The 26,073-nt window shown below is 33.7% G+C and overlaps 1 protein-coding gene across 1 annotated transcript in view; it reads right to left on the bottom strand.

The window, feature by feature from the left end:
• LOC133174112 (uncharacterized) overlaps window positions 1–7,935 on the bottom strand; it is a 28,417-nt gene extending 20,482 nt beyond the window's left edge. The window contains exon 1 of the mRNA XM_061309153.1: window positions 7,893–7,935. Coding sequence (XP_061165137.1) covers window positions 7,893–7,935 — 43 coding nt within the window. The remainder of the gene's footprint in view (window positions 1–7,892) is intronic.
• Window positions 7,936–26,073: the final 18,138 nt, after the last annotated feature.

Genomic DNA, 26,073 nt, shown 5'->3' with positions numbered 1-26,073 from the left:
AAGCTTTTTCCATCGTCAGCTTTTCTTATTTGTGTAGTAATATTCCGCTATCATTTACATATGATGTGTACGTCTACCAAGTTATTCGATACCCAAGAACACGATTAATTTTTAAATCGAGACAGGCTACTGACAGATACATGTAAGTTGATTTACAGGGGTTTCAACAACCTCGTTTAAAGTCAGCATTTCATAAATTCAATGGTCGTATCAATGACCCTGCCAACAAATATAACCTTTATTTGGGTCAACTGTTTAGCCTTTGCTTTTATACTAAATTCGACAACATGTTTGTTGTTTAGTACCCAAGAGCAGAGAAGAAGATTTTCAAAGAATTAATGCATTTTCACTATATGATCTATATAGCCCCGCCTTAGCACCAGAAATCCTGACCCAGGGGCCATGAAATTCACAATTTTGAAAGAGGCACTCTTGCTTATCATAACTATGTACTTAGTTAGTTTGTTTAATACCCAGGAGCAGACAAGAAGATTTTCAAAGAATTTGTGTATTTTCACTATATAATCAATAGAGCCAAATCCTAACACCAGAACCCCTGACCCAGGGGCTATGAAATTCACAATTTTTGAAGAGGCAGTCACGCTCATCTTAACTATGTACTTAGTTTATTTAATACCCATGAGCAAAGAAAAAGATTTTCAAAGAAATAATGCACTTTCACTATATGATCTATATAGCCACGCCCTAGCACCAGAACCCCTAACCCAGGGGCCATGAATTTCACAATTTTGATAGATGGGTTCAATGCTTATTACAATCATGCCAACATTTTGACTGTTTGATGTCCAGGAATAAAGAATAAAGATGCATTAATTTTGGTGGTTTTAGCCCCACCCCTCAGGCCCCAGGAGGACAGGGACCATTCAATTCACTATTTATGTTCCCCTTCACCCATAGATGCTAGATGCTATATGCAAAAATTGGTTGAAATTGGTTCAGCGATTTCAGAGAAGAAGCTGAAAATGTTCAAATGTTAACGGACGACGCATGACGACAGACAAAACGGATAGCATTTGGTCACCTGAGTGACTCAGGTGACCTAAAAAGTTGTTCGTACTCAAAGCATACTGAATACTTTGGGAGACATGTTTACCATGGAAAAGCCAGAAAATCCCGCTTGTCTGTTATTTAGCTATGAATTTCTGTAATTAGACAAATATCCAAATATGAAACAAATGGAAGACAGTCATGAAGGGAGACTACGTTTAGAGTTATAACCATTTTGCGATTTTCAATATGTGCTGAGAACACAATAGGCTTAAAAGATAGAAATATGCATGTACATGTAATGTTTTATTGTATTTTAATTGTGCGTTCGTCCAGTGTTGATCAAAAAGAGCAAAATTTTAGAAGAATTAAACATTGAGGTTCAAACCTTGGCATCAATCACCTGGTATAAATTTTGTGTCACTCTGTTGGAAAAGGGGTCATTTTTCAACGGGGGCAATTTTTTATAGGCCGCACATATAAAACTAGAAATATGTCCATAGGACATGAATGCCCCGCCGAGGGTATATTAGTAATGCAACATGAAAATTTATATTAGTGTATGGAATTTGATCAGAATATCTTGAATAGTTTATTTAAAATTGAAATCTAAAATGTTGGATATAGATGATAAATTCTCACCAAATTATGTATATAAGTGCATAAGCTTACATAAATATATCTTAAATGGTTTCTTTAAAACTAAGCAAAATGCAAACTAAAGAAAAGTGAGGTCAAGGTCACAGGAAAGTCCAAGGTCAAACATTTTTGATGCAGTTGAATAGTTCTCACAAATACGTATCAGCAGTTTGATAAAAATATTTTGAATAGTTTATTTAAACTGAACTAAACACTAATAATGAAGTTAAGGTCAAAGGATTGATTGATTGTATATTGTTTTACGTCCCATTCGAGAATTTTTCACTCATATAGAGACGTCACCATATATCGGTGAAGGGCTTCAAATTTTGACCTTTACTCGGCACTCAGGGCCATTGAGCAGTGAGGGATCTTTATCGTGCCAACGCCTGCCGTGACACGGGGCCTCGGTTTTTTAAGGTCTCATCCGAAGGACCCGCAACTTTCACTTCAAAGTGCCGAGCGCATGGCGAAGGAACAGTTTCTACCTATTTTTTATCGACTTAGGTCTGTCGCGGCCGAGATTCGAACTCACGACCTCCCGATCACGGAGCGAGCGCTCTACCGACTGAGCTACCGTGAACGGTTTAAGGTCAAAGGAAAGGTCAAAGTCAAAAAATGTTGATGCAGTTGAAAAGCTTGCATCACTATGTATTAACATATGAAGTTTGATAAAAATATTATGAATGGTTTCTTTAAAACTGAGTTAAACACAAATCGAGAAAAGTAAGGTCAAGGTCAAATGAAAGGTCAAGGTCAAGAATGTTGATGCAGTTGAATAGCTTACGTCAGTATGTTTCAGCATATGAAGTTTGATGCTAATTTAAGAAAAGTGAGGACAAAGTCAAAGGAAAGGTCAAGGTAAAAAAATGTTGATGCAGTTGAATAGCTCTCATCAGTCTGTATCAGTGAAATATATGGAGATAACGAACAGTATTCAAGCTCAAAAGTCCATTAATCAATACAAAATATATACAATGAAACGATACGAATTTGGAGCAGAGCAAACGCGGACCTCCAAACATCAGAGGTGGGATCAGGTGCAATGGAGGAGTGAGCATCCCCTGCCGACCGGTCACACCCGCCGTGTGCTCCTTGTCGTGATCGGGAAATAATGGAAAAATCCGTCGACAATTCAGTGTGTAAATAATGGCCTAACAATTAGTATGAAAAACGTCAGTCAGCATTTGACTCAATGATAAATTGTATTTGCTGACAAGGTCATTGTATCGACCATAGAACTTACGAAATGATGACTTTAAACGAGACAGCTGATATTCTTGTTTCATCAACTTATTTGTCAATAATTTACCTCGTTTAGAAATTGTACATACGTAGAGCATGCTCTTGCGTATCGAATCAACTGAGAGATATATATACCCCGTATGCAGGTGATGATGGTATATTGCTGCATAAGTAAGGGAAGTTGACGATTGAAAAGTTAAAGTCATTACGTTTATCATAAAGCTTGGTTGTTAGATTACCATTAATGTCTTTTTCAAGTAAAATATCCAAATATGAAACAGATGTGTCAGACTCTGTGGTATCTTTTATCTCAAGTTCACAAGGATATATCGTATCGACATAAGAATGGAAATAGCCATTGTTAAGCATATGAAGTTTGATAACATTATCCTGAATGGTTTCTTTTTAACTGAGCTTAATACTAATTTAAGAAAAGTGAGGTCAAGGTCAAAAGAAAGGTCAAGGTCCAAATATGTTGATGCAGTTGAATAGCTCTCATCAGTATGTATCAGCATATGAACTTTTATAAAAACATGATGAATGGTTTCTTTAAAACTGAGCTAAACACTAATTTAAGAAAAGTGAGGTCAAGGTCAAAAGAAAGGTCAAGGTCAAAAAATGTTAGTGCAGTTGAATAGCATACATCAGTAAGTATCAACATATGAAATTTGATTTCACTATCTTAAATGGTATCTTTAAAACTGAGCTAAACACTAATTTAGGAAAAGTGAGGTGAAGGTCAAAGGAAAGGTCAAGGTCAAAAAATGTTGATGCAGTTGCATTGCTCTCATCAATATCTATCAGCATGTGAAGTTTGATAAAAATATCTTGGATAGTTTCTTTGAAACTGAGCTTTGAACTGAGCTAAACGCAAAGCGCGACGGAAGGATGAAAGGACGGAAGACGGATATGACAAACACTATATGGCCCGGCCATATTCAAGGCGGGGCATAGATTTGACCCCTAGGGCTCTTTTTCTACAACAAATATTTTTTTTTTTACTGCTGGGGGGAGGGGTCATTTTTTGTCGTTGAAAAATGACTCCCCGGTCATTCTTCCATGGGGGTCATTATTCGTTTTTACACCGCGGTAAGGCTCGCTTTATAAGTCATGGAACTTAGCCTTACCGAGTGTACACCATTAATACACGTTTTTTGTCGAACCTTATAAGTCTGACTTACGAATAGAACATTGCTCTATTTCTTAGGGTCGGTGTAAAGACGTATAATGACCCCCGTAGAATTATGACCGGGGGTCATTTTCCGACGTCGAAAAATGACTCCCGGTCATTATTGAATGAAAAATGACCCCCCCCCCCCTTCATTATTCGACGTAGAAAAATGACCCTTTCGCCCGTAGAAAAAGTGGCATTACCCTTAAAATCTGCATACTTTACGTGAAGAAAAATGATCCCCGTAGAATAATGACCCCTGTTAGATTTGATCAGAAATATATTTTTTGGATTAAAACAATTAAGAACCAACGAATCAAGAGGGCCATGGATCAAAATGCTCACCTGAGGTAAATTGAAGATATAGCGATGATCTGTTGTTCTCATTTAATCTTTCAAATGTCTTTTATGGTGAATTGACAATGTACCTTATGTGGAAATGCTTTCATTCTGATTGACTTATGTATCATTGTTTAAAAAAAAACAAACTTTTGTTTATTTTTGCTTATACTATCCAGAGTCCAGAAAGAGAGAGAGAGAGAGAGAGAGAGAGACTTATACTATCCAGAGTCCAGAGAGAGAGAATGTTTACAATGTCTATCTACCGGTTAATAAAGTTGCTTCTGAATGCCTTTTTAAGCCAATGATTTAAAAAGTGTACATGCATGTAATTTTCGGACATATAGCAAAAGTGCCTTAAAATTTTTAAGATAAGAAGAATTACTTTTTAGAGACTTCTAAAGTAACCGCCGCCGTCACGGTAGCTCAGTCGGTAAAGCGGTCGCCGTGAGTTCGAATCTCGGTCGCGACTGACCTGAGTCGATAAAAAATAGGTAGCAACTGTTCCTTCGACAAGCGCTCGGCACTTTGAAGTGAAAGTTGCAGGTCCTTCGGATATGACCTTAAAAACTGAGGCCCCGTGTCACGGCAGGCGTTAGCACGATAAAGATCCCTCACTGCTCAATGGCCCCGAGTGCCGAGTAAAGGTCTAAATTTGAGGCCCTTCACCGGTATATGGTGACGTCTCTATATGAGCGAAAAATTCTCGAATTGGACGTAAAACAACATACAATTAATCAATTTAAAATCAACCCGTTTGTTAATTGGCCATAAACGTCTATAATCAGTAAAATATCGAAATATGAAACAGATGATAAAAAGGATCAAGACTAGAATGTATGCTATTGCAAACAATAGTATGAGGGGCCGTTTTGGTATTTACCGCCATTAAGTGATATCACCTATTCGAATGTGTGATATCACCTTTTTAGCTTTTGAATTTGTGATATCCCCTTCTTGAATAGGTGATATCACTAATTCAAAAAGTGATATCACCTATTCGAATTAGTGATATAGCCTATTCGAAAAGATGATATCACCTATTCCATTTGAATGAGTGATATCACCTTTTCAAACAGGTGATATCATCTATTCGAATAGGTGATATTACTAAATGGCAATAAATACCAATGCTGCGCCTCATACAATAGAAATACACAATGATCCATAAATGATCTTGTAACGAAAGTTTTGTAACCCTGCGCGTTAATTCACTCGTTCGTTGTGAGAAAAAGTTTGTCCAATCGTTTTCACGGCAATGGAAACAGTTTTAAAAATCTTACATGTAAATTTAAACGCATTTGTGAAGTTTCACAAAGATTAAACAAGCTGACATTGAAAATATTAGTTGACAATTTTTCCCCATGACAACGGTGGTCAGTTTTAAAAATCAAAATGTTTAATGAACATCTAGAGTAACTGTTGATGATCGTCATTTCTGAAACGTTTCATTAAGTTTATCAAAGTCATGTCCGGGAAAATGTTCAGACAAAATAATAGGTCTGGCGATAACAATATATCGTCCTGACTTTCCTTTTACCAATAGCCACTGTGACGTATCTACTGTGCAATTTTAATTTTGGGCTAATACAATAGGTCTAATAGAAAGAAACATATGCAATGTTTTTAAACAAATTTTAATTGCGTGTTCGTCTAGTATTACATGTAATCAGAAAAAACGCAAGAGAATCCAAACCTTGACATCAATCATCTCTTTTGAACTTTGTATAATTCTGTTGGGATGGGTCATTTTTCAACGGGGGTCAATTTCTTATAGGTTGCACATATAAAAAAGTTACCCCTAGGGTTCTTTTTCTACAAAAAATTAAATTTTTCTACGGCTAGGGAGTCATTTTTCGATGACTCCCAGGTCATTATTCTACGAGGGTCATTATTCGTCTTTACACCTGGATTAACCAAAAGGAATTTTCAAAAATGTAATTACCAAAGCAATAATTAATAATGTAAATGAAGATTGGATTGAAGTCTATAGGGGCAAACACATTTTTGAGAATAAAATTTTAAATACTAAGCATATCAATAAATTCTGTGGTGTAAAAATGTATTTATTTACAAGAAATAGGAAAACGATTGAATTTTTTTTATCAGAATGGATTTTTATCTATTTAAAGTATACAATGTAGGGGGAAACCTCTTCAAGAACAGGACAAGGTCATAAATTAGGACACAATGTGCTCTTACATACTGATGCTAAAACATGAAAATTATATCTAAAAATACTGAGTATTCAGCCCATTATTTGTTATGCATTCAATTTTTTTGAATTTGAGGCTGTTATGGTGGGATACCAACGATAACCAAAAATAAGAATACAGTGCTGAACTATGAATATGTACCAGGCAAATGACAAATGGTTGAGTAAAAGTGACATGCTTGTAGAAGAACTGGTTTGTTGGTCAGTGCATGTAAAAGGACATGTTATAGACACGACGTTAAGCTAAGGTGACAGTAATCACTGACTGATGGAATGCCCACTGTGTTTTATGTATAAAAAGGTTTTACAAATTCTTTGCAAGGGTTATTCCTTAGCAACAATAAAGCTGCATGTTTACAGATATGCTAAGCCTTAACTTTCATTTGTCGAACATCAGCAAATGAGAATAAAGAAAGTGTGAGATTACGACTAAAAAAGAGAAAGAAATATCCTGTTGAATTTTATTTTGAATATGAAACTGTATAATTCCATGAACAAAAACATTTATCATAACCAGATGATCGGTATCATCAATAATAGGTAATATGTTAACAACAAAGATAAAGATCCTACATACCAAATAAGAGCTTTGTATTGACGCTTATGATAACAAGTAATGTCAATACACAGTTCACAACCATTACGTATTCCCAGTGAACACGAAATCTTACTTCTTTCTGCTGCATAGTTTCATAACCAAGCGATTGATAATCTTAAATGCTTGCACATGCGCGCATGGTAACAATAATGTTTACATTCGTGTATATAATTTGACATAACATTGGTATCAATTTGTTCTAACTGCATTATTTAAATATAACTAACAAAGACCTAAATATATTAAAACAAATACCTTATTTAATTTTAATGTTTTTTTTTTTCCGAGTTGGCAGGTATTGTCCACAGTGGTCTACACGACAGTGGGGCAGCCGGTAAACTGGCATACCCCCAACATCAACAAATAAGTTGTGCCCTCCCTGACAGGAAAAGTAGCACGCTTGGTTGACCTCAATCGTGCTAAGGACACATTTCAACACAAATTATCTTTAATTATATTACACAATTTTGCTTTAGATTTACTTTGTATAAGATATAATTTTCAAAGTCAACATGACATATATCAACATCAACCATCACATATATCAACATCAACCACAACAAGTCAAGAATATAAACAGTTCAATGGTTAAATTGAAGGTGACGATTTCGCCAGAGGGGCACCGTAGGTGCCCACGCTACCTGGTGGGGGTAGGCAGCTTCAATTTAACCACCCACCATGGACCCCTAGCCTACTCAAAACACTCAGCACCCCATCCATTGTGAACACCACTCTCTCTTTGTCTCCACCACCAACTGTAGATTAAATACAATAATAAACCCGTTACTTTATTAAACTTCCATGCTGTATTAAAATAATTGACCTGATTACCCTACCAACTAAGGGTGCCTTACCATACCCCAACCCCTCCCCGGAATCTAGTACTTCACAAGTTGTTGTTTATTCTGCTCTGGGTCTGTTCATTACCTTAATATTTTTAGTAACATTAAGGGTTTTTTTTATGGGGGGGGGGGGGACTGAGGCATGAATAACTGGTGAAAGAAAATTATGTAGATAATACCAATCTCTAATCCCAATTAACCCTATTTTTTGTATTTTTATTTATTTATTCATTTATTTGCATAATTTATTTTAATTTTTAAAAGTAATTTGGAAAGTTCTTAACTACTTTCCAGCTGAGATTACAAACAAGATCAACAAGCACCGATTCTCTTTAAACCCTCCACCCCCCCCCCCCCGGATCTGCATACGGCTGCTGTTCCTGCATTGTTGACAATGTGACAAAGACAACGTTTTTAAATGTGTTATCACATTCTTACTTTGTAAATTGCAGAACAGGTTAATAGATACCTGATAATATTTGAAATTTTATTTTTTTTTTCTCCCTGCTACCTTTATCACCTAATCTGGAAAACCATTTTGGGGCAACCGTAGCTGCGCCAGTTCTAAAGGAATGAGGTTATACCACCTATTTCTGAAACCAAGCGCTGCCAAAGCCTCTCCATTTAAAATTGATTAAAATTTGTATATTGTTATTGCCTTCCAAACCGAGACACAATAGAGGACTACGAATTTTTTCCAAAGCATTTATAAATGTATAAGTACTGCACCAGACATGTAATGCATAATTATATGACTAAATCACAGGCACTTGGGGTATGGACCCCCCCCCCCTTTCCATTTTTTTTTTCTTTTTAAATCTGGGGTTGAGGCACCTTTTTCCTATTTTTGTATTCTAATATGCACTGTATGTTATCAATAATGTAACTCTTTTGTCTCTATAAGCTGTTTTTAAATATATCGTTTTCGACTGATACATAAAAAGAGAGTTTTTATGTATCAGTCGAAAACGATATATTTAAAAACAGCTTATAGATTTTAGATATACAGTTGAATTTCGGTATCTCGAACACTGGTATCTCGAATTCCATGGATATGTCGAAGTAATCTCGAAGTCCCAAACGCTTATTCCTTAAGTATTTTACCCTATATATATGTGTATATAGCATAAAAAACTATGTATAATTAACTTAATCTCATTATTATGTATGTAATGTATTACTTTTCGTTTACAATATATAATTTTTTTCTTTATTGTACTTCGATGTAAAAACATGAATATGTATTTACATTTGCTATGTTTTTCTACTAAGCCAACTGTGCAATTGATTTGAAGTTCATTTTTGTGTATACTCACTCGTAGAAATATACACGGTGAAACTCGCGGTAAAGTGACGTCACAAGGAGGCTACAGAGACGTTAATAAAAATGTAACGATATAGGGCAGCAAGAAATTCAAATATTGAGCATAATATTGTTGCTTTTGAACTTGTAAAATGTAAATATAAGGAATGTTTTTTTTTTTTCAGTTTAGTGTGAATTATTGGTGTGTAAATCACACAGACTTGCACGTAGGCATATTTTTCATGAAGCGCTAGCGCGCTTCATGAAATATGCCTACGTGACAAGTCTATGTGATTTACACACCAATAACTCACACAAAACTTAAAAACATTCCTTAAGTATGAACTATAAGAGTTGTATTAATAGCCACTATTAAGAGGGTCCAGTCCTGTGATAGAGCTGCCATATGAGTCAATATGGACTGCAGTGGGATGACATGGACTCACTATGGCAGCGCGGCATAAGTATGTTACATATTATAAATTAAATTTGCAAGCTGTACAAAAACCATTATATTGAATTATATGATATCTAAAGTATAAAGAACGAGGGCGCTTTTGAATGGCATTCGGCAGGAATGTGGGCGCACTTGAAAAGTGAAAATTTCATTGTTCTGTCACATGAAGTTTAAGCATTCTTTTGATGTATAGGGTTCCTGTGAAATTGGAAAGGGAAATATTTTCCCGATATTGTATTTTGATTTGCTAAAAAAGAACTTGGAAATTGGCTAGATGAGTCATTTGGTACAAAATGTTTTTTAAATACGTTTTTCTAAAACTTGCTATCTCTGGGTCATCTCTCCATTATATTGAAACGTTATTTGTGTGCATTTTGATTCAAAGAAACTAACAAACATTTGTATAAAAAAAAGGGAAAAAAATGGAGAGAAGACCCAGAGACGATAAAAAATTAACTTTTTCCAAAAAAAAAAATACCAATGTGTAAATGCCGTGCTTCATTGTCGCTTTAAAAACCATAAAGAGTATGAAGCGGTGATAGCTCAGTAGTATGCGTTACCAGTGCAATGAAAAAGAAATATTTTGGTTCGATCCTTGCATGGAGCGTTAATATATTTTTTTTATTACAAACAATGAATTCTTTTGTCAGTTTGATTTTATATACTGATTTATTTTCAAATAGAAAAATTCTGGTTCGATCTGTTGCATCGAAAGCGAAAGCAATTCTTCCAACCTACTGATACTTTAATATATACATGTAATTGCATTTAACTATACCCTATATGTATTTATTATTTATGTGAAGCGTTATACTAAGTTTCACATGTAAAATATTAAGATAAGCGGACTGATATATTAAATTTGACAAAGTATTTCAAACTAAATGTAACATTTTCCCATGTGCCTAACTTTGTAAAGTGTATCCAGCTGTGGTCAGCCGACCAAATCGTAGACATTTAAACTATAAATGTTTCGTACGCCTTATTTCTGCAGATCACACGCCAAACACGCCCATCTTCTTTATGTAATATGGATTATAATATACATTGTATCTTGATCATACAGGTATAAATAATGCATCCTGGGAGATGCAATAGCTATTGTATCACTTGGAGCTTAGTCGGGGCCCCATCCCCGATAGCTGCCTTCTTTTCAAATATAAGGGTATCTTCTTTGTTATAGATTAGGTCTCGGAAATAAAGTTAAAAAGAAATAAATAAGTATTTCACCCTGGGAATCTCGAATCCTCGGATATCTCGAGTTATTTTCTCGGTTGATATACAACTAATAATTTTGATAATAGAAGATACCTCCAAAACAAAATACCGTATCTTAAGCTATTTCCGTGTAAAACATTTATTATAAACAATTTTTCATGCTAAACGTGTTAAATGCGTCAAAATGTATATGCTCTCAGTTATATATAAATGATACTATAATCTTGTTAAAAACACAGTTTGTGGAATTCACATAAAGTTTATGATGTATAAAGAATAAAGAAATAATAAAAAAGTGTGAGCAGACTGTAGCAACAAAAGTATGTAAATCTATCGCACGCCTGTCATAAAAAATATGTCAATTCTTTTGATGACGCTTGTCCCCTGAAGAGATTAGGATATTGATTTATCCAAATTTTCTGGCTCACTGTAAAAAACCGACTTATTTTAACTTCCTGTTTCCAATAGCAATACTAAACAAATTTCAAAACGTGACAAAACAATGTAATCTGTATATGAATATGATAAAAAATACCTAAAATCTCCATCAAAAATAATCTTCAAATGTCATCTCATATTGACATAACCTACAACCTTTGGTGGTTGGGTTGGTTAAATAGTCATGGGGTGTCCTTTTCTTCATTCGTAAAACTCAAAGTACCAATTTCAATTTCTTATCTGCATTCCAATTTCATGACACTCTCACAGAATCTTCATTACATAGTTCATTTTGCACCTCCTATTTTGAGTTTCAATTGGACAGATATTTTTGGTATAATATAGCAAAAATGCGAAAAATGGGAAAGATTTTCAACCCGAGGGATATAGAAACAGAGGGCTACATCATTGCAGCTATGAAAATGAAAATTTTGAAAAACAGTATCAGTATAATTGCTTTAAACATCAACATCAATGAGGAACTAAAAAGAACAGACATAAAAGGGCAGATAGAATTGATTGTCCCTCAGCGACTCTTTCCTTCTTAGAAGCATTTCTACAGAGTTCGTGATTAAGAAATTAACAAAATTATCTGAACTTGTCACTGATTATCAAAAGTTTCAGCAATTATGTTTTATATAATCTGATTAATTTTTACAATGTACACATTTGAAATGTAAAAATATTTCATTATTCTATCTAAAATACATTCAACTATCTGTTGCAAAGAAGAAATGGAAATGTGCAAACTTTGTGTATTTCTAACAGTAAGGGGTAAAGATTAAAGATTTACAGTAAGAGGTAAAGACTGTGAAAATCTCATTAAATTTATTCAGTGGTATGGGAGGATAGGGGATAAAAATTGGGTATCCTCTTGTACTTTAGAAAGTGTCAAGGAGTGAATTTATGTATTTTCCTTTTACTTTGATGTTTCAGCATCTGTGTTATATTTATCAATTTGACATTTCTCCCCCTCATGTCCCACGATATCAATGACGTATTGTAAGTTTTACATTCAGCGTAGAGATAACAGGTTAAACATTTCCTGTCTTGAGAATTCTACCTAAATTAATGTCAACCATCTTTCTTTTGATGTTACAATTTATGGTAAATCCCAAACATAGACCCTGTCTGACCAGAACCTAAAATAGGAGATGCACAATAGCACTATTAATAAAGATTCTGTGAAAGTGACATAAAATTTAAAAAATATATATATTAAATTTTATTCAGTGGTATAGCAGGAGCTAGGATAAGAGGGTGGTACCCCCATTATCATAGAGATAATAGCAGTGTCCGTGTTTTGCAATGGGAAATCCCAAATATCTGTCTAATCTGAACATAAAACAGAGGTCACAATGACACTACGTAATAAAGATTCTGTGAAAGTTTTACAAATTGTTATTTAGTGGTATTAGAGGAGTTGCAGGTAATCGATGGGTTCCCTTACATGTTAAAGAAAGAAAGGTTAGGTCCAAGTTTTGTTATGGTAAACCCCAAAAATCTGTCTGATTAAAACGCAAAGTTATAGAGGCACAATGGCACTGTGTAATAAAGATTCTGTGAGAGTCTCAGTACATTTTATTCAGCGGTATAGGAGGAGTTACGGATAAAAAATGGGTACTCCGAGTGTTATGGACGTACGGACTGAAAGACGTACACCCTATTACTATTTAACACACTTGAAAATCGAGGGTGGGGGCTATAAAAACGTAGATGGCTACATTATTGCAGTATCCAATCATGTTCAATGTATGAAAAGGCAACTCTTATGGTGGACTTTATTTTTATTGTATATCAACGTGACACATGGCAATTGTTTTGGTGTTTAAAAGGTACTAAAATCATGAAAGAAATATGTCAAAGGTCAAGGAAAATTATGATGCTGGTCACTAGATCTGAAAAATGAAATCATGTCAAGAAAGAAGTGTCACAAATCATTTAAGACTTGATATTGCAAATGAACATTTCATAATTATGATATAATGTTTCTTTCAGACACCCGAGACCTGGGATTTCTTCAAACATCCTTTAATCACCCGCAACACAAAAACATCTACCAAAATTACAACTTAAAGTTGGTGATAATATCATTGAAAGCGTGCCATGTGTGAAGAACCTAGGTGTCATTTTCGATCAACACCTTACTATGGAAAAACAGGTATCATCGGTCATCAAGTCATGCTATTTCCAAATATGCAATATTGGACGTATATGGCGCTTTCTTACAAAAGAAGCCTGTAAGACCAAGGTGGACGACGTAATCACTGCCAGATTGGACTATGAAAACTGCCTGCTATATGGAGTTTCAACGAACACGCTATATTAATGGATGCAAAGAGTCCAAAACACTGCAGCTCGTCTGGTAACAAGATCGCCGAAAAGGGATCACATTACTCCATTTTAGCAGATCTTCATTGGCTACCAGTTAATTTTCGGCCACAATATAAAATCTTTACATATGTCTACCAATCAATACACGGGCTAGCTCCATCTTAATATTGAGGATCTTATAATTGAATACAAGCCCGCCAGATCACTGCGATCTGAGTCAACATTGCGGTTAGTTGTTCCAAAAATCAAGACAAAGACATATGGCGAACGTCGGCTCAGTTGGGCAGATGCGTTTTTGTGGAACGACCTTCCAAATGACACGAAACAAGCCAAGTCCCCGGAGATTTTTAAAAGACATTTTAAGACACATTTTTATAGAGTAACTTTTTAAATACTTGGAGCACATATTTTAGTAACAAATCTCAAAAGATTTTCTAATATTCACAGTTTTTTTAATGACGTAATTGTATGTATGTAACTTTATAATTTAAATGTTATAATTTCTAATACATATATGTTAAATTACATGTAATTAATCTATTCTTAGACCTTAAATTATGTTTATTTGCGTTTTATTGTACAGCGCTTTAGAGTAATTTTATTAATATTTAGCACTTTATAAATTTATTTTTTTCATTATTATGAACACAAAGTCAGAGATTATTTTAGCTCTTTCTCAGAAGTATCCAGACAGAAGTAAAAAGTTAATTAAAACTTTTTCCCTTTTTATATTTTTTTTTTCAATATCTCTAAAAATAAACACTTTGGAAAACAGTATCAATATAATTGATTTAAACATCAACATCAATGAGTAACTAGAAGAAAAAAAACAGACCTAAAAGGGCAGAAAGAATTTATTGTTCCTCAGCGGCTCGTATATCTTTCCTTCTTGGAAGCATTTGTGCAGAGTTCGTGATTAACAAATTAACAAAATTATCTGAACTTGTCACACTGATTATTAAAAATTTAAGCAATTCTGTTCTATATATTATTAATCTGATTATTTTTTACAACAGTATTTTAAATGTACACATTAGAAATGTAAAATTATTTCATTATTCTATCTAAAATACATTCAACTATCTGTTACAAAGAAGAAATCTGCAAACTTTGTGTATAGATAATTTCTAACAGTGAAAAGGTGATAATAAAATGTAGACCCCCAAGCGCCATCCTGCACCCAGAAAAATGAAGAAAATTTAGACTGTGTCTACAGCTTAACGATCAGATAACAGCAGGATGACCTGTTTCACCAAACTCTCCTACTTGACCTTCAGTAAAAATCTTGCAAGATTAACTATTATTTTTAAATATGGCATAAAAATGCCAGATATAATTTTGCAAATTGATCACATTGTATGAGACAATATTTTTTTAATATTAGAAGGAATCTATTTTAAACAAAAATACCCTAAGCAATTAACCCATTTGTAAAAACATTACAAACACGTTTTATGCTAACTGCGTCAAAAGCGTTAATGACTTTATATATTGTATATATTCTCAGTTACAAAAGCTATTACTATCGTCTTGTTAAATACAGTGTTTGTGGATCTCAAAATAATTCACAAAAACTATATATAGAATAAAGAATAAATAAATATTAAAAAGTAAATGAGCAGACTGTAACAACAAAATTATGTAAATATATTGCATATCTGTCATAAAGATAAGTCACTTCTTTTGAAGATTCTTGTCCCCAGAAGAGATTATTATATTGATTTATCCAAATTTTCTGGGTCACTCTTTAATCCGACGTATGTTAACTTCCTGTTTCCAATAGCAATGCATAACCAAATTTCAAAACGTGACAGAAAAATGCAACCTGATTATAAATACTAGAAAAGGTATCCCCATCAAAATTAATTAAAAAAAAAGGACATCTCATTTTGACATAACCCACAACATTTCTGATCATTTTAGATATAACTAAATATTTGCTTAAAATTGCTTCAATGTATTTTCTGCAAAATAGCTTTTCTTTATTCAATCATCCTTTTTTTTTTTATTTCGGACTAATCAGATGTGTATGAACAAAAGAGGTGAACAAAACAAACAGGTATTGAACTAAAAAAATGTTAAATGAATATAATGAACCTTAAGTGGAATTCAAATTTGGACAAACTAATTAAAACTATAATCTATCATTTATCAATATATTGTCAATCATTCATGAGCACTGAGCTCACAAATAAAATCTCATTAAATTTGTTCAGTGGTATAGGAGGATTGCATTTTTTGCAATGGTAAACCCCAAATACTAGTATCTGTCCGACCAGAACCTTATTAAATGGGAGATGGCCAATGGCACAATTCTCTGAAAGTAACGTAAAATTTTACAGAAAAAAATCATTAAATATTATTCAGTGGTATAAGAGGAGCTAGGATAAAAGGGTGTACCCCCATTATCACAGAAATAATGGCAGTGTCCGTGTTTTGCTATGGGAAATCCCAAATATCTGTCTGATCGGAAAATAAAAAGAGGTCACAATGGCACTATATAATAAAGATTCTGTGAAAGTTTTATAAAATGTTATTCAGTGGTATTAGAGGAGTTGCAGATAAGAGATGTGTACCCCTTCTAGAAATAATGGTTTGGTCTAAGATTTGTATGCTAAACCCCAAATATATGTCTAATTAAAACGCAAAATTAGAGGTGCACAATGGCACTATGTAATAAAGATTCTGTGAGAGTCTCATTACATTTTATTTAGCGGTATAGGATGACTTTCAGATAAGAAATGGGTACTCCATAACGGAAGTGCGGACGGAAAGACGGACACCCCATTACTATTTAATCCCCCCCCCCCGATTTTCAAGCGGGGGAGGGGTTATAAAAACATAGAGGACTACATTATTGAAGTATCCAATCATGTTCAGTGTGTATGAAAAGGCGACTCTTGTAGTTGACTTTATTTATATACTAGTATCAAGCTGACATATGGCAATTATTTTGGTGGGCATTTAACAGGTACTACAAGTATGAGAGAAATAATTAAAGGCTAAGGAAAATTATAATGCTAGTCACTAGATCTGAGAAATAAAATCATGTCAAGAAAGGAGTGCCCCAAATCAATCAAGACTGAATATTGCAAATTAACATTTCATAATTATGTTATAATGCTTTTTTCAGACACCCAAAACCTGGGATTTTTCAAATATCCTATAATCACCCTTAACACAAATTCATAGATTATGTTAGCTCTTTCTCAGAAGTATCCAGACAGAAGTAAAAAGTTAATTAAATTTTTTCCCTTTTTATATATTTTTTTTTCAATATCTCCAAAAAATAAACACTTTGGAAAACAGTGTCGATATAATTGATCTAAATATCAACATCAATGAGTAACTATAAAAAAGACCTAAAAGGGCAGAAAGAATTTATTGTTCCTCAGCGGCTCGTATATCTTTTCTTCTTGGAAGCATTTGTGCAGAGTTCGTGATTAACAAATTAACAAAATTATCTGAACTTGTCACACTGATTATTTAAAAGTTCAGCAATTCTGTTCCATATATTATTAATCTGATTATTTTTTACAACAGTATTTTAAATGTACACATTAGAAATGTAAAATTATTTCATTATTCTATCTAAAATACATTCAACTATCTGTTGCAAAGAAGAAATATGCAATCTTTGTGCATAGATATTTTCTAACAGTGGAAAGGGATAATAAAATGTAGACCCCCACACGCCATCCTACCCCCCGAAAAATGAAGAAAATTTAAATTGTGTCTACAGGTTAACGATCAGATAACAGCAGGATGACCTGTTTCACCAAACTGTCCTACTTAACCTTGAGTGAAAATCTTGCAAGATTAACTTTTATTTTTAAGAAATGGCATAAAAATGTCAGAAATAATTTAACGAATTGATCACATCTTAATGAATGAGACAAATAATTAATTTAATACTAAAAGGAATATATTTTTAAAAAAAATACCCTAAGCAATTAACCCATTTGTAAAAACATTACAAACACGTTTTATGCTAAATGCGTCAAAAGTCTTAATGACTTTATATATATACTCTCAGTTACAAAAGCAATTATTATAGTCCTGTTAAAACACTGTCTGTGGTTCTCAAAATAATCCACAAAAGTATATATTGAATAAAGAAATAATAAAAAGTATGTGAGCAGACTGTAGCAATAAATTTATGTAGATACATTGTATACTGCACACCTGTCATAATGGTGAGTCAATTCTTTTGATGATGTTTGTCCCCTGAAGAGATTATCATATTGATTTGTCCAAATCTTAATTCTGGGTCACTCTTTAATCCGAATTATTTAACTTCCTGTTTCCAATAGTAATACGAAAACAGATTTCAAAACGTGACAAAACAATGCACTCTGTCTATTTATATGATAATAAATACCTAGAATAGGTCTCCCCGTCAAAAAGATCCTCAAATGTCATCTCGTATTGACATAACCTACAACTTTACTAATCATTTTAGATTATCTAAACACTTACACGAAATTGCTTAAATGTATTTTCTGCGAAAACGCATTTCTTTATGCAATCATCTTTTTTTTATTTCGAACTAATCGGATGAGTATCAACAAAAGAGGTGAACAAAACAAACAGGTGATCAACTTTAAAAATCGATATATGAATATAAAGAACCTTTCGTGGGATTCGAATTTAGACAAACTAACTAAAACTAGAGGTACTGTGAGCACTGAGCTTACAAATGATATCCCCTGTTCTCATCTTACGTATAATGCCCAAGTCCTTCCTTTTTTTTGTTTGTTATTGAAAACCCTTAATAATCATTGTCCCATCAGAATATGAAAAAGAAAGTGCACCGCGGGACTATGTGATAAAGACTATGTGAAAATCTCATTAAATTTGTTCAGTGGTATAGGAGGATTTGGGGATAAAAAATGGGTACCTCCTGTACTTTAGAAAGAATGAAAATGTCCATACTTTGCTACGGTATACCACAAATACTTGTATCTGTCCGACCAGAACTTAAAATAGGAGATGCACAATGGCACTACTAATAAAGATTCTGTGAAAGTGACTTTTAAATTTTACCAAAAAAAAAAAAAAAAAAAAATTAAATTTCATTCAGTGGTATAGAAGGAGTTAGGATAAGAGGGTGGCACCCCCATTATCATAGAAATAATAGCAGTGTCCGTGTTTTGCAATGGGAAATCCCAAATATCTGTCTGATCGGAACATAAAAAAGAGGTCACAATGACACTACGTAATAAAGATTCTGTGAAATTTTATAAATTGTTATTTAGTGGTATTAGAGGAGTTGCAGGTGAGCGACGTGTTCCCCTACATGTTATAGAAAGAAAGATTAGGTCCAAGTTTTGCTGTGGTAAACCCCAAATATCTGTTTGATTAAAACGCAAAATTAGAGGTGCACAATGGCACTATGTACAAGAGATTTTGTGAGCGGTATAGGAGGAGTTGCGGATAAGAAACGGGTACTCTGAGTGTAATGGACGTACGGAAGGAAAGTCGTACACCCTATTACTATTTAACACACTTGAAAATCGGGGGTGGGGGGCTATAGAAACGAAGATGGCTACATTATTGCAGTATCCAATCATGTTCAATGTATGAAAATGCTACTCTTATGGTGGACTTCATTTTTATTGTATATCAACGTGACACATGGCTATTGTTTTGGTGTTTAAAAGGTACTAAAATCATGAGATAAATAAGTTAAAGGCAAAGGAAAATTATAATGCTGGTCACTAGATCTGAAAAATGAAATCATGTCAAGAAAGAAGTGTCACAATCATTTAAGAATGGATAATGCAAATTAACGTATCATAATTATGTTATAATGTGTCTTTCAGACACCCAAGACCTGGGCTTTTTTCAAATATCCTTTAATCACCCTCATCACAAATTCAGAGATTATATATTAGCTTTTTCTCAGAAGTGCCCAGACAGAAGTAAAAGGTTGATTTAATTATTTCCTTTTTTATACATTTTTTTTCAATATTTCTGAAAATAAACACTTTGGAAAACAGTATCAGTATTAAAATAATTCATTTAAACATCAATATCAATGAGGAATTAGAAAAAAAACAGACCTAAAAGGGCAGATAGAATTGATTGTTCCTCAGTGATTCGTATATCTTTCCTTTTTGGGAGCATTTCTGCAGAGTTCGTGATTAAGAAATTAACAAAATTATCCGAACTTGTCACACTGATTATTTAAAAGTTCAGTAATTATGTTCTATATAATCTGATTATTTTTTACACCAGCATTTTAAATGTAAACATTTGAAATGCAAAATTATTTCATTGTTCTATCTAAAATACATTCAAATATCTGTTGCAAAGAAGAAATGGAAATCTGCAAACTTTGTGCATAGATAAATTCCAACAGTGGAAAAGGATAGTAAAATATAGACTCCACACGCCATCCTACCCCCAGAAAAATAAGAAAATTCAACTTGTGTCTACAGGTTAACGATCAGATAACAGCAGGATGACCTGTTTCACCAAACTGTCCTATTTAACCTTGAGTGAAAATCTTGCAAGATTAACTATTATTTAAGAAAATAGCATAAAAAATGTCAGAAATAATTTAACGAATTGATCACATTTTTATGTATGAGACAAATAATAATTTTAATACTTGAAGGAATCGACAAGAAATATATTCATGCAATTAACCCATGTGTAAAAACATTAGAAACACGTTTTTATGCTAAATGCGTCAAAAGTCTTAATGACTTTATATATACTCCCAGTTACAAAGGCCATTATTATCGTCTTGTTAAATACACTGTTTGTGGATCTCAAAATAATCCACAATAAGTATATATTGAATAAAGAAATAATAAAAAGTATGTGAGCAGACTGTAGCAACAAAATTATGTAAAATACATCGCACGCCAGTCATAAAAATAAGTTAATTCTTCTGATAATGTTTATCTCCTGAAGAGATGATGATATTGATCCATCCAAATCTTTTGGGTCAATCTTTAATCCAACTTACTAGTATTTTAAACTTCCTGTTTCCAATAGCAATACGTCAACAAATTTAAAAACGTGAGAAAGCAGTGCAACCTGTCTTTGAATGTGATCAAAAATAATCCTCAAATGTCATCTCATATTGACATAACCTACAACTTTTCTGATCATTTTAGATATAACTAAAGACTTACAAGAAATTGCTTAAATGCATTTTCTGCGAAAACGCATTTCTTTATTCAATCATCTTTTTTTTATTATTTCGAACTAATCGGATGAGTATCAACAAAAGAGGTGATCAACTTAATTTAAGACGATAAATGAATACAACATACCTAGAGTGGAATTCAAATTTAAACAAGCTAAATAAAAAATAATTATCTTCAAACCGGATCCCACACTTCGCGGGGAGGATAGGACATCTCGGTAGGACAAGTCGCTTTCCATCATATATATATATATATATATATATATATATATATATATATATATATATATATATATATATATATATATATATATATATATATATATATATATATATATATATATATATATATATATATATATATGACTCTGCCATTTTAATAGGGATCCGTTATTTCTTGTGGAGATTTTAGGTCGTTTTTGGTTACTTTACTACTTCTTTAATTACTCCCCCCCCCCCACCCCCTCTCTCTCTCTCTAGATCCATGTCAAAGCAAAAAGGACCACAATATTTACGTCTTATGACATTTTTGTTGTTGTCAAAAAAAAATTCTTTGTGTCCAATAAACACTATTCATTGGGCACAATTTGTACAAATTGATAGACTTTTATTTATTACTGTTCATCAAGTAATGTCTGAGGAAAAAGTCAGTACTGACCAAAACAATTTCAAGTCCAGGGTTAATATCTCTGGTTTGTATGTTTTTTGTTTAACGGCCCTCTCGAGAATTTTTCACTCCTATGGAGACGCCACCACTTGCCGATGGAAGGCTGCAAATTTTGACCTATACTCGGCACTTAAGGCCATTGAGCAGTGAGGGATCTTTTTCGTGCCAGCACCTACTGCGACACGGGATCTCGGTTTATAGGTTATCATCCGAAGGACCGGTCTCCACATCCCGCAGTGGGATTCGAACCCGCGACGTAAGGATCAACCTCTTACTCCGCGACTCTAGAGCAAACGCTCTAACCACTGCGCCACGCGGGCGACCAATATCTCTGGTGAAAGCAAGTCAAAATTCATGAAATGAAAAAGGCGAAGATAACAGTGATCGATATCAAAACTACAAACAATACAAATCTGTTAACAGGGCATAAACACGGACCTTCGGAAATTCCACAGTGCGACATTGTGCATTGGAGGAGAAGACGTCCCCTGTTGACCGATCACACCCGTGAGCCCTACGTACTGAAGTAGACGGAACATTCCGTAGTCAAATTTATTTTAAAAACAAAGGCCTTACAGTTGGTATAAAATGGAGTCAGCCAAAATATGTTTTACATTGTATCTGTTAACGATGTCATTATAACGACCATAGAATTTACGAAATATTGACTTTAAAAGAGGTTGTCGAAATCCCTGTAACGTCAACTTATCTCTCAGTAACCTGCCTCGATTAAAAATTATTTCACCTAGAACATGCTCATGAGTAGCGAGAAAGTTGGGGGACATTAATACCATAAGCAGGTGATAGTGGAATACTACTACATACGGGAAGTTGACAATGATCGGAATTATGAACGTACATATATCAGCTTATTATCTGCAATAACACTAGGAAAAAGGCTAGGAAAATAGTGAATGTTAATACATTTTCAAGGGTCAGAACTCTGGTGAGAATGGGTTCACCAAAATGAAACAAGCTTTATATGTCATCGATTAGTGCACAAACCAACTAAAAGTCACTGACGAAACTGTAGCTCTACTAGTTTGTACTTATAACATCGGAATAGAAAAAAAGCACTTGTACATGAAACTATGCAACAGTAATAAATAGAATAATGATCCTTTGTATAGTCTCCTTTTGTGGCAAGATTTATTGCAATCAGACTAAAAATAAACTGTTGGAGTAGCCTTTTTAAAAAATTTAACAGAAATTTCTTTTTCTAGTAACCATGGCAACACCATTATTCGAAATCAAAAAAAAAAATATATATATATATATAAAGAATAATTTATCTGAATTTGAAATCTCTTTATGTGTGAAGTTATATTGAAATCAGACCAAAACTGTAAAAGAAGTAGCATTTTGAAAGTATTTCACAGAAATGTCTATTTTTAGTAACCATGGCAATAACTCTCAAAAGAATTAAAATCCAATGCAAAAAAAATTATGTATCTATGGTAGTCTACTTGTGTGCCAAGTACTGTTGAGATCAAACTACAACTGTAGGAGAAGTAGCATTTTAAAAGTATTTCAAAGAATAACATATTTTTCGTAACCATGGCAATACCACTCTCCAAAATCAGAAACCAATGCACTGCATTACGTATCTTAGTGTAGTCTACTTGTGTGCCAAGTTATATTAAAATCAGACAAAAACTGAGGAGGAGTAGCGTTTTAAAGGAATTTCACAGAAAGAACTGCGAATGATAGTGTTGTTCTCCCGCCTACCTCCAGGTCAATTTTCAGAAGTTAACAGATTTGAATAAATTTTCATATTTATATAGATATTTATATGGATTTTCACAAAACATAACTTATTTGGAAAAACAAAGAGAGATAACTCTATAATTTTGGTAAAACTAGTATTGTTCTCCTGCCTACCTCCAGGTCAATTTTCAAAAGTTACAGATTTGAATAAATTTTCATATTTATATAGATATTTATATGGACTTTCACAAAACATAACTTATTTGGGAAAACAAAGAGAGATTACTCTATAATTTTGGTAAAACTTGTGTTTTTCACTATAGAAATCAATGGAAAACGGAAAATATTTCTTAAAACATCTCTCCCCCCCCCCCCCCCCCCCCCCCTGAAACAATTCCTTTTTACATGTATTAAGAATCCTTATGTAACAAATTCATACCAAAGCTTTTGTTGTTTCACGGAGGGGGGGGGGGGGTACTTTATCAATCATATATGTTTTATTTTACAGGGGTTATTCGTACTAACAGATTCAAGGGACATTTATCAATATCCACGAAAATTTCAAAATCTGGTGATGTTTTAAAGCCTGATTTTAATGGAAAACATCATCTACCCCCCTTATAAAAAGAGATGTAATTAAGAGTAATTAATTATTTGACACTGGTATTAAAATTATTAATCAATTACCATTGAACTCTCCTTTGCATTCAAAGTAGTTTTAATGGCCAGATTAACACTAGTATTGAATTAAATGGGTGTAAAGTGTAGGCGGGAATCGAGAGTTAGCGTGCGTAGTTCTTTCCATTTTTAGTGACTATGGAAACTTCGTTCATCAAAATCAAAAACAGATGAACTGAATTATCTTAGTGTAGGCTACTTGTGTGCCAAGTTATATTGAAATCAGATCAAAACTGTAGGTGCAGCATTTTAAAAGAACTTCACAGAAATTTCTATTTTTAGTAACCATAGCAACTTCGTTCACCAAAATCAAAAATCAATAAATAGAATTACGTATCTTAGTGTAGTCTACTTGTGTGCCAAAATATATTGAAATCAGACCAAAACTATAGGAGGAGTAGCATTTTGAAAAATTGTTTATGGACACACAGTTCGACAGATAGACAGGCACCTTACTATCATATAAGCTCTTCTGGTCTCTGACCAGTAGAGCTAAAAATCAGCTAACCATCTACAAGCACTAAAAAAAAAAAGATAGGAAAACAGTAATTACAAATTATTTGACGTCTCCGTCCCAATAACTTCCTCTTAAATGTGTCTGACATTTAACATGAAACTCAAACTTGATCTGTCATCGTTTAAGTGCAATATCAAGTAACAGCTCATCATTCACAAGCATAGCAAAAAGTTCAGAAAACAAAACAAGGAAATTTTTTAAGTCTAAGGGCAATAACTTTCATGAGCATAAAAACTCAAACTAATCTTGCATCAGCAATATAAATTGGCATACCAAAAATTATCTCATAATAAACCCCTCATCCCCCCAAAAAGGAAAACGGTGAGTAATTAGAAATTTCCAGAGTCAGATCTGTAAGTCATCAATACTAGAGGCCAACGGGCCTCATAGGTCACCTGAGTATCATGTATCAACTTTACCCTGAGCCCTGCCCTAACACCAGAACCCTGACCCAGGGGACATAAAATTCACAATTTTGGAAGAGGCACCCTTACTTTTCATAACTATACTCTTAGTTCATCAGTTTAATACCCAGGAGGAAAGGAGAAGATTTTCAAAGAATTATTGCATTTTTTACAATGTAAATCATTAGAGCCCCGCCCTAACACCAGAATCCCTGACCCAGGGGGCATGAAATTTACAATATACGAAGAGGCACCCCTTACTCATCATAACTATGCATTCAGTTTGTTTGCCCTGGATTAGAGAAGAAGATTTTTAAAGAAATAATGCATTTTCACTATATATTCAACAGAGCCCCATCCTAACACCAGAACCCCTGACCCTTGGGCCATGAAATTCACAATTTTAAAAGAAGCACCTCTCCTCCTCATAACTATGTATATTGTTTGTTTGCTTAATAACCAGGAGCAGAGGAGAAGATTTTTAAGAAATAATGCATTTTCACTCTATATTCAACAGAGCCCCACCTTAGCACCAGAACCTCTGACCCTGGGGCCATAAATTTCACAATTTTAGTAGAGGGCTCAATGCTTATTATAATCATGCCAACAGTTTGACTGCTTGATGACCAAGAGTAAAGAAGAAGATTTTTAAAGATTGCAATAATTTTGATGGTTTTACCCCACCCCTCAGGCCCCAGGGGATAGGGGTCATGAATTTCAAAATTTTTACTCCCCTTCACCCATAGATGCTATATACCAAATTTGGTTGAAATTGGTTCGCTGGTTCCAGAGAAGAAGCCGAAAATATTCAAATGTTAACACACAATGGACGACGCACGCCAACAGACAAAAACAGATAGCAATAGGTCACCTGAGTAAACTCAGGTGACCTAATAAATAGATTAATTATCAGCACACCAAAGTTCAGAAAGCCAACCATGACAAAATAATTGCCAGAAAGAGGTAATGACACTATTTAACCTGACCATTTTATGGCGGGGCAAAAAAATCAGGAATTCCTTTGCTAATTTAGAAATTCAAAAAAATATATGAAATATAATAATAAATATAAAGGAAATGATAGTCTGAATAAGATTTTGACAACTATTTACATTTATTAATAACATTTTT

This window comes from Saccostrea echinata, unplaced genomic scaffold (assembly GCF_033153115.1).
Source record: "Saccostrea echinata isolate AGI-Se365-2 ecotype Australia unplaced genomic scaffold, CSIRO_AGI_Sech_v1 ptg000057l, whole genome shotgun sequence".
NCBI lineage: Eukaryota > Metazoa > Mollusca > Bivalvia > Ostreida > Ostreidae > Saccostrea > Saccostrea echinata.
The sequence above is the reverse complement of the archived record's forward strand: the minus strand, read 5'-3'. Positions and strand labels throughout refer to the sequence as shown.